Source organism: Tamandua tetradactyla, chromosome 14, assembly GCF_023851605.1.
Source record: "Tamandua tetradactyla isolate mTamTet1 chromosome 14, mTamTet1.pri, whole genome shotgun sequence".
NCBI lineage: Eukaryota > Metazoa > Chordata > Mammalia > Pilosa > Myrmecophagidae > Tamandua > Tamandua tetradactyla.
In genome coordinates, this window is record NC_135340.1 from 54,151,060 (window position 1) to 54,160,696 (window position 9,637).

A 9,637-nucleotide genomic window follows, 5' to 3' on the forward strand; every position below is an offset into this window, starting at 1 on the left:
TAACCACCCTCCCTGAGCTTCAGTTCCACCATCAATAATATAAAGAGCTTGGCACAGATCAGGCTTTTTTAACCTTTTTAAAACAAGAATCACCTACTGTCCTCTAAAATGAATATGCTACAAAATATTATACATGGTAACAGAAGTTTACCTAACTCCTGGAGGCCATCTGTGGATGCTAAATTAAGAACTCTTGGGACAATGCAAGGGTAGTTCAGTAGCAGAATTCTCGCCTGCCATGTGGGAGATGGGGTTTGATTCCCAGACCATGCAACTCCCCCCAATAAAAAAAAAAACACCTCTTGATAAAAAAATACTTATTCCTCCTAGCCTCCTATATTCCCAAGCAGCTAGAAGGAAAAATCCGAGAGGATGGTATGGTAGCCCATGACAAACTCTGGGATCTGTTCTGTAACTACTTGTTGAAGAATGCTTTGAAAACTATTACTTCTTTCTTTCTTTGCTTTGTATATGTTATATTATACAATAAAAAAAGCTTTAAAAACTCATCAAGCATAAATTTTATTTTCTGAAGCCAAAATATTACTTTAAGTTATAAGAAAAACAATGGAAGAATTGTGTGGCATAATGTTATATGTGAAATAAAATGGATATATAATTCTTTTAAAAAAAAAAGAACTCTTGGACTGTAGGACCAGATGACCAAAGTTTAGTAGGCCTTCCTTGTGTGCATTTCAAATATCTGTTGATCCTCCAGGTGTCCCTAAAGAATATGACAGATGGTGAGCCAAGGAATGTCAGGGTCCCTTGTTCTCTACCAAAAAGTGCCTATTACCATGAAGCTAGACAGTGTACTTGAAGGCCCCAACCTACTTTTCAAGGTCTATCCTCTATTCTTTCTTCTCAGTCTCTGGTCCAGACAAACTGAACTGTAAATACTCTCCTCTTTCTTGGAAATATCCTTCCTCTATCTCCACATGTCCAAATTCTGTCCGTTCTTCAAGGTCTTACATGCCTTCTCTATTTTCCCCATCCCTTCTTCCAAACTAAGCAATCTCATCCTTCTCTGAACATCCATAGCACTTTGTACCCCTCTTAAGGGACTTAACACTTTCTCCCCTGTATTAATTATACATAAATTTTGTCTCCCCTAATAAAAGGCAGGATGATAGCATGATAACAATGTTACCCCATATAAAGAACTTCCTCACATATCCCTTATCTCACCTGACCGAGAGCCCAATCACCTCTGCCCAGCTCAGAACCTGGTTTCTTGATCACAGCCCCACCAGACCTTTTAGTGACAGCTCCTCCATCCCCACGCCCATTCCCATGCCCACTCTGCACAGTCATGTTGAATATTTTCTTAAATATCTGATTATGTCACTTCTCTGATCAATCTATACATCAATGGATCCCAATTGTTTTCTTCAGGAGGTGTCAACTTCAGGATTCTAAAACACTGACTGGATGTGGTGTGAAATGTCTGGAGTAATTTCTAACTATTAATAAAGTACCATTGAAATGATTTAGTAGATGTAACAATATATAGGTAATAGGCATTATTAGGACTGCAATGTTACTAATTATGAGAGAGATACAGCAGATGCTTTTGGTGCCCTGTTGACATCCTAGTGGGCCACTTTTGATTTCAGCAACTGCGAGAGACAGTTCTGAGCAGGCTGACAGTATCCCTCCGCATCCCTCCTCAAGGGTCCACTGGATCTCCCTCTGCTTCTCTGCTCAGAGCTGTGGCTTCTCACTGTTTCACATAGCCCATGAGCAGGACAGCTCAACAGTACTGAGGCGTTAATTTTAATTCAATTACTTATTTAACTTCCCTTTCTACATTGCTACAACTACCCACCATGATCCGGGGAAGGCAGAAATCTTACATCCAAATTATGCTTTGATCAGTGCTAAACACCTTGGCACCTTAACCAACACCTCCCTGTGGAACTCGAGGCCACCTGCCTTCTGATCTCTCTGCTTTTGGCCCACTATCATACGTTAAGAAGGGCAACACCTTAGCATCAGCCAGTCGAAAACAGTCAACGGGTTGGGTGGGAAAAAAAACAGAAACCGCAAGATCATAGGTCACAACAGCAATGGGGGATTTAGAGGGAGTGGGCGACCCCTGAAGCTTTCTTTCACCCTAGGCTCTAAATAGAGTTAAATTAGCTTCCCAACGACACAGGAAACAAGCACCTCCAGCCACAGTAAAGACAGAAGCGGACCGCGGGCTGAGATTGCGCAGGCGCATAGAGGAAACTAGGTTTCCTCTCAGGCTCAGCCTGGGGCCTCCCTGGAATTGGGGCCACAGGAAGAGCACAGCCGTCCTGCGCCCTCCTTCGCGGTGAGACCCTCAGGCCCTCCAGGAAAGGTCTGGGAGCGCCCTTTCTGAGGACGTCGGGCTGCCCCTCAATCCTTGCCCAGCACCCGGCAAAATCTGGAAAGCGGGTGCCAGCCACGGGCTAGAGGCTAGAACCGGAAGGACCGCCAGGCCACTCAGGAGTCGTCTCCCCCGCCACCGTACTCACCTCTTTGTCCGCCGCCTTCTCCTCGATCCCTAATAGCGCGTACAAGTCCATCTGTAATAGTTCCTTGGTCACCGCCATGATTCGGATCCTGGCTCGACTCGTACTACAACTCCCAAGAATCTAAGCGTGCGTCAGAACTCCCAGAGGACTGCCGGCTGCGAGGAAGCTGAATGGCGCTTAGCCCCCTGGGAATTGTCTGTTCTGGGTCAGGCTTGAGGGAAGCGGGCGGTCGTGAACGAACTACGACTCCCAGCAGTCCCCGCTCCCGCCGCGGCGGCTCTTGGGCGGGGGTGGCCTGTCCCGACTCCCGACCTCAGGCGAAGCCGGATCGCGCGAGTGGGCGCGTAGGGAGAGGCGGGATTGGGTGAGGGTCTCCGGGCCTAGGGCCTGGTGGCCCTGGCCCCAACCCTGCGGCCCTACAGCGCTGGCAGCCACGATGGAGAGTCGGTGCTACGGCTGCGCAACAAAGTTCACCCTCTTCAAGAAGGAGGCGAGTCTTATTTCCCCGGGGGCTGGAGGGCCAGGGAGGACGCAGAGTGGAGGGAAAACTGTGGGACTTGGAGTCCGAAGACTTGGGCTTACGGCCGTGTTCAGCGTTTTTTCCAGCAGAGTGGTTTTAAGGAGGTCACTAAGGCTCAGTTTCCATCTCTGTAAAATAGGGCGAATACTCCCTTGCTTTCGGGGTTTTTGTGAGGGGCCAGTGAGGTTCTGGAGAGAAAATTGCTCTATAAACTCCGAAGTGCGCTGTGGTTGTTTTTGGAAAGCTATAGTGTTCTAATGGCCGAATATAATATCCGTCTGTTTTCCTTTTGTCCATCTTTCTCCCCTTCCCGCCGCCTGGTCTTACTTATTTAATGCCCTGTGACCGCTCTTCATCACATCATGCCCATTATTTCCTCTGCTCTGAAACCTGCCCTGCCCAGGTCTCTTGAGTTATATCACTGCCTTCCTTCCGCCCCCAGGGCACTATGGCAAAGTATCTCTGGTCCTCAGCTGGGACCTGACATATTCGCCTGGTAAACTGCAGGCTGCTTCTGCAGGCCTCCTAAACTGGAGGGATCTGGCCAGAACATGGGAACCAAATGGGGTGAATTAATGACACACAGGGAAGCAGGATCGGTGAAGCACATAGAAACCTGGGCTTTGGATTTAGTAGTATAAGGTCTCAGACTTGAGCTCTGCTTTCTTATTCACGGGGTGACCTTGGTTTGGGCAAGTCGTGTAACCACCATAGCCCCATCTAAAATAGGGACAATAATCGTGGTCATCAGGATTAAATAAGATAATGTGTGTGATAAGGATTAAATCAGATGATGAATGTTAAGTACAGAGTTTGGTGTCTGACACACAATCAGTACCTAATAAATGGAAGCTATTGTTGTCATCCCATCCAGAGCCAAGCTGCCTTTTATCTCTACTAGAGCAGAGAAGGCTTGGGCTCTGCACTCTGCTTCTCCTTTGTTGAGGCATCAATGACCTGAAGCATGAGACTTGGCCTTTCTTTCCTTTATACCCCTTTGTCACTGGTGGAAGACAAGGTAGAAAGCACTGCAGATTTTGCATGAAATGTTATTTGATTTGAATAAGAGATTGGAGATTCTGAGAAACTGCTCCACCCTCTGCCCCCCAACCCTGTCTCTTCTCAGGTCTTAGGGACCCCACTCCTCTTCCTCTTCCCAGTAGCTGGTTACAACTTAAACATCTTCCCTCTGTGTGTGCTTGGAGAATCCCAGGGAGGAGGATTCTTTCCAGGGACTGATGAAAGGTGGCTCCTCCTGCTTCATATTTCTTGTAGTGCGGCTGTAAGAATTGTGGCCGGGCCTTCTGTTCAGGCTGTCTTAGCTTCAGTGCAGCAGTGCCCCGGGCTGGGAATACCCAGCAGAAAGTCTGCAAGCAGTGCCACAAAGTCCTGACCAGGTGAGAGGTGGGCATAGATAAGAGCATGGCAGTGGTCACCAGGCCAGCCCTTGCAGCCTCTGTTGTAGGGGCAGAGGTCAACCCTGGACATGGGAGGACAGGGGGTAGAGTCAGGACTTCTAATATTAGATTTCTTCCTTTTAGAGGGTCTTCTCCTGTCAACACTTCCAAGTGGTCACCACCTCAGAACTATAAGAAGTAAGTGCTGAAGGAAACAAGACCAGTGGGGATGGGGAGAAGACAGAAGAGCCATAGGGCAGGATTTTCCTCCCAGTCTCTAGATTAAATGAGTACAGGGTCAGAATCCACTGTCAGGCTTCTGACTGCCCTCTTTAGACTCAGAAAGCAGCCCATCAGTCCTCTCCCCAAGAAAAATATTTGGTAGACCTCACTCTCTCAAATGGAGCCTCTGGTTGGTTGGCTGAGTTAGGGTTCAGGGTAACATGAGCCAAGGTCATAAGATTGCCCTTTGGAGGCCTCCCTGCATGCCCAGAAATCATGTGACTGGGAAACAGTAAATGGGTACCTTTGTCCTTCTTCAAGAGCCTCTATCTCATATCCTGCTAGGCGTGTGGCAGCCTTAGAAGCCAAGCAGAAGCCCGGCGCTCCCTGGAGCCAGGAACTGACCCAGCAAGACCAGGTTATAGCTGAGCGCCTGGCACGGCTCCGTCAAGAGAACAAGCCCAGTGAGCACGGTGGGCTGAAGGATCTTGTTGGTGCTCCTGCATTTAGGATTCCTCTGACCCTTATGACCTTCCCCCCATGCTATTTGCAGAGTCTGTGGCTTCGCAGGCAGAGATAGAAGCTAGGCTGGCTGCGCTGAGGGATGAACCCCAGGATTCAATCCCGTCCACCCAGGAGATGGAGGCACGGCTTGCTGCATTGCAAGGCAGAGGTCCACCCTCTCATACCCCCCAGCTGGTGAGTGCCATGACTTGGGTAGGGCAAGGGTTCCAGGGAGAGAGTCTGGCAGAAGCCCAAATGCATGTACAGTTATACATTTTGCAGGAGTTGGCAAATCCTCCCTGTGATTCTCAGGCTTCTGTCAAGGGAACCAAGGCAGGTGGGGCAGGAAAGGGTGGACCTCAATCTTATTGTGTACCACGAGGTCCACTCAGTTATGTGGGCCCTGGATTAGTCCCCCTTCCTTGGACTTTGAGAACTCCTCAGCATCCACTCCCCTTTCCCCCAACTAAAGTTCCTTTCTCTGTACAGGCATATCAGCCACCAGACATCAGGACCCAGGCCCAACAGACACAGGATCTGCTGACACAGCTGGCAGCTGAGGTTGCTATTGATGAGAGCTCCAAACAAGGAAGCCCAGGTAACCCCTCACCTGGCTCCCCCAGGAACCTGTCCCACCTCTTACCTCCAGGTGAGAGAGGCTCTGCTGTCCACCCTCAGGAAGGTGTATATAAATCAGTGAACATCGACATTATAAGAGCTACAATTTATTGAGCACATACTCCAAAGGGAGCCAGTGTAAGATTAGGGGTTACGTGCGTGAGCTTTAGAATCAGTGATTCTAGATGTGTGACCTCGGGCAAGTTACTTGACCTGGCCAAGTCTCAGGTTCCTCATCTGTAAAACGGAGGTATGTAGAACCTGCCTCACTGAGAAGTCATAAGGAGTAAATGAGATCATCCAAGAAGCACTTGGTACCATGCCTAGCTCATAACTGCTCAGTGAATATTCTCTGTGATGATAGTGATGATGATGTTGATAAGGAGGAGGCTATTTAAATGTAAAGTTATTAAAAATTAAATTAGAATTAAAATTCAGTTTCTCAGTCATATAGTAACATTTCAGATACTTAGTAGGTACCTTTGGCTAGTAGCTGTCATCTGGGACAGCAGAAATATAATACATATTTCCATGTGGATTTGGAACAATTCTGCATTATAGAAAATTCTGTTGGACAGTACTGTTTGAAGGCTTTAGGGCAGTGGGTCTCAAACAAGGATGATCTTGCCCCCCTAGGGCAACATCTGCAGACATTTGTAGCTGTTACAACTGAGGGGAGGGGTATGTTTTACTACTGGCATCTAGTGAGTAGATGCCGGGGATATTGCTAGGCATCCTACAATGCACGGGACAGCCCCCACAACAAACAGTTATCTGTTCCAAAATGCCAGTAGTGCCAAGATTGAGAAACCCTGCTTTAGAGATATAATCTCATTCAAAATCTTCACTAATCCTATGAGGTGTATGTATTATTATTATCCTTATTTTACAATGAGGAAACTGAGGCCTGGGGAGGTTAAGGAACTTGACCAAGATCACACAACTATTAAGTGGCAGAGTTGGGATTTGAATCCAAAACAGTGTGACTTTAAACCTCTTGCTCTGAAACTCTAAACTGAAGGTGATTAGCTCAGAGCCACACCCACTTTGGTAAAATTCTTCCCGCCCAGTGATGTATAAGACCTCAACATCTTCATGCCCTCTTAGTGCTTCTCCTGGGAAGTGCTAATCCCAGCCCTATAAGGCAGAGCAGCTGTACCTTGGCCTCCTGCTACCCCATCTCTTGATCCTTTAGGGCAGTGATTCTCAAACCATAGGATATCCACCTCAATAGCAGCATGTTAAAATACTAAGTGGGTGGGGGTGGGCTGGTTATAAAAAACCTAAGATGGGGCGGGCCACGGTAGCTCAGCAGGCAGAGTTCTCACCTGCCATGCCGGAGACCCAGGTTCAATTCCCAGTGCCTGCCCATGTAATAAATAAATAAATAAATAAATAATAAAAACCTAAGATTATTCATATTTTACATTTGAGAAAATGGAGGAAATACTCATTTTTCCTCATATTTGTACTATAAACCATGGGAGCTAGTGCTGAACAAAAAGCTCATGACCTGAGGTTAAAAAAAAAAAGTTGAGAAATAGGCTCAATGTTTTCTGATAAGAGATCTTGGAATGGTTCTGCCTCCCTAACTACCTCACTCCTTCCAGCTGCCTCTATCCAGAACGACCTCAACCAGGGTGGCCCAAGGAACTGGAGTGCTAATTCCAAGGGGCAGGCCACCTGGTCCCTGGAGGAGGAAAAGAGCAGGCTGCTGGCCGAGGCAGCAGTGGAGCTGCGGGAGGAGAACACAAGGGAGGAACGGATCCTGGCCCTCGCCAAGCGACTGGCTGTGCTGCGTGGTCTGGATCCAGATACAGGTAGAGACTAGGGGCAGCTGCTCACTCATGTCCCCCCAAGCCAGGCCAGGCTCTGCAAAATGGCTGTACTCTCTGTCAGGGCTGAGTCAGTTACCAGAGGGTCCCTGAGCACAGAGCTCTATTGAGGTCTGCCCAGAGCCACCAAGAGGTGCCAGGGCAAAGCAGCGCATGAGGAATCAGTGACAGCCATGAGGGGACAGGAGACCCTCAGTCCTTATAGGTGCTGAAGCTTCTGTTACTCCCTGCCTCAGCTATCACAGCTGTTTCGTGATGGCCCAGCCCTGCAAGGGTGGGACACGGGGCCAGAGTCTGATCAGAGTGGCTACAAGGCTGCTCAACTCAGGAATAAATGCCACTGAAAACCAAACCAGTTTCCCTGGGGGCAACAGTACAGCCACTTGGGTAAAATCTCTCAGCCTCACTACTTCTTCCTCTGCTGTCTCTCCCTCTTCAAGTAACCCTTCAGGATTATCACCTCCCAGACAGTGATGATGACGAGGATGAGGAGGCAGCCATCCAGAGAGTTCTGCAGCAGGTGGGCCTTGCCTTACCCACCAGACCACCCCTTGTCCTGTCCCTGCCTCATCGCCCCAGCACCCACCTGGTCCTATTCACCATGTCTTCACTCTGGGGCTAGATGGGTAGTCACTCCGCAGCTCCTGTTCTGGCTGAGGGCCCCTGGTTCCTTGAGATGGGACAGCCATAGGCACCAGGTAAAGGAAGATGAGTTGAGAAGCTGATGCCACAGAGCACAGAAATGCGAGGACAGGATGACTGAGGCTGGCGCAGGAATTTGTACCTCTTCACCCCGTCCACAGCTCACTGAAGAGGCTGCCCTGGATGAGGCAAGTGGCTTTAACATCCCTGCAGAGCCAGCTCCCCGATCTCGGGCCCAACCCTGCAGGGCAGAGCCTGAGGTAAGAAAAACCCCAGAAACAGACCCCTAAGTCAAACCACCATCTTCCTCCCTACCTGGCCAACTGCTCCCTCAGCAGCCCTTGTGTGCCCCATCAGGTACCTTAATCCTGTCCCCTCCCCCCACTCCTCTCTCATCCCTGAAGGCCCAGGCCATGACCCCGAAGCTTGAGGCTAAGGAAGAGGAGCTCCCCTGGTGCTGCATCTGCAACGAGGACGCCACCCTGCGCTGTGCTGGCTGCGATGGAGACCTCTACTGTGCCCGCTGCTTCCAGTGGGTGCCAGTAGAATGATTAGAGGGTCTGGGAGGACTTGAGCATTGGCTTGGATCCCTGACCTGCAGCCCTTCTCTCCACAGGGAGGGCCATGATGCCTTTGAGCTTAAGGAGCACCAGACATTTGCCTACCGCCCCCCATATGCAAGCCGAGAGCGCTGAAGAAATCCAGGTCCCCCTGCCGCTCCCCAGAAGTCAGTCCTACAGGCAATCCCTCAGGCTGGTACCCACCTCTGGTCCCAGCCTTAGGGCATCTGATAGGAGATTGCTGGCATCAGCAGGTTATATTGCTGATGGATTTGCCCCTTCCTGAACTTTGATGTCCTTGAAAGGAGGAAAGATTCCCCGTTTGAGACAAAGACTGGAAGAGCCAGTAGGAAGAAGCCCTTCATCATAGAAGTCTGGACTGAAAGTGAGAGACTTGGAAGAGAAAAGCCCAGACTTGGCTCAGGGAGCCCAGGCCCCTCCCTTGGCACTTAGTGTACCTAATAAAGTATATTAACCCCTTGGGCCTAGCATCTCTTATCTCTGAAACTCTGTGGGACCTGACTTTGAGCCTGGTGAGAGGTGGCAAGAGTAGAGTAGGCTATAGGCCATGTCCTGAGGGGTCAGGGAAAAGGTTGAGCCATCCTGGAAACTCCAAGGACAGTCTCACGCATCTGGTGGCCTCATACATAATTGGCATGAATATTCGCTCAACTCTACTGAACTGTTCCACATGCTCTATATAGCCCATACCAGGCCCCAACACAGCCTCTCTAGTATTCACACAAGTTATGCAGGAAATATGTGGGGCAGAGTGGGGCAGACTCAGGTTGCTGCTTCTCTCAAAGCACCTCCCACCTCTCAGGTCCCTTCCCCCAAC

General features: G+C 49.4%; 2 protein-coding genes across 5 annotated transcripts in view; one reads left to right on the top strand and one right to left on the bottom strand.

The window, feature by feature from the left end:
* Nucleotides 1–2,757, bottom strand: part of DNAJC17 (DnaJ heat shock protein family (Hsp40) member C17) — a 66,510-nt gene extending 63,753 nt beyond the window's left edge. The window contains exon 1 of one of the 2 annotated variants that reach the window (XM_077127485.1): nt 2,502–2,757. In XM_077127485.1, coding sequence (XP_076983600.1) covers nt 2,502–2,579 — 78 coding nt within the window. In that variant the 5' untranslated portion in view covers nt 2,580–2,757. The remainder of the gene's footprint in view (nt 1–2,501) is intronic. The other variant, XM_077127486.1, reaches the window with a different exon arrangement.
* Nucleotides 2,711–9,281, top strand: ZFYVE19 (zinc finger FYVE-type containing 19). Of its 3 annotated transcripts, none has more exons than XM_077127482.1 (11): nt 2,716–2,991; nt 4,297–4,418; nt 4,563–4,616; nt 4,986–5,113; nt 5,194–5,339; nt 5,634–5,742; nt 7,373–7,582; nt 8,038–8,117; nt 8,401–8,499; nt 8,644–8,771; nt 8,856–9,281. In XM_077127482.1, exons 1-11 carry the CDS (start codon nt 2,938–2,940, stop codon nt 8,932–8,934), a joined length of 1,209 nt encoding a protein of 402 aa, XP_076983597.1. In that variant the 5' UTR covers nt 2,716–2,937; the 3' UTR covers nt 8,935–9,281. The 3 variants fall into 3 exon arrangements, with proteins under 3 accessions (XP_076983599.1, XP_076983597.1, XP_076983598.1); XM_077127483.1 differs by having other exon boundaries at nt 2,719–2,991; nt 4,986–5,104; XM_077127484.1 differs by lacking the exons at nt 8,401–8,499; nt 8,644–8,771; nt 8,856–9,281 and adding an exon at nt 8,220–8,388 and having other exon boundaries at nt 2,711–2,991.
* Nucleotides 9,282–9,637: the final 356 nt, after the last annotated feature.

Excerpts from the sequence above, each read along its gene's own strand:
- ZFYVE19 (XM_077127482.1), top strand. The coding sequence starts at position 2,938 with ATGGAGAGTCGGTGCTACGGCTGCGCAACAAAGTTCACCCTCTTCAAG. Across the intron at positions 7,583-8,037 it reads TGGTCTGGATCCAGATACAG|TAACCCTTCAGGATTATCAC; the intron begins GTAGAGACTAGG and ends TCCCTCTTCAAG. Across the intron at positions 8,772-8,855 it reads TACTGTGCCCGCTGCTTCCA|GGAGGGCCATGATGCCTTTG; the intron begins GTGGGTGCCAGT and ends TTCTCTCCACAG.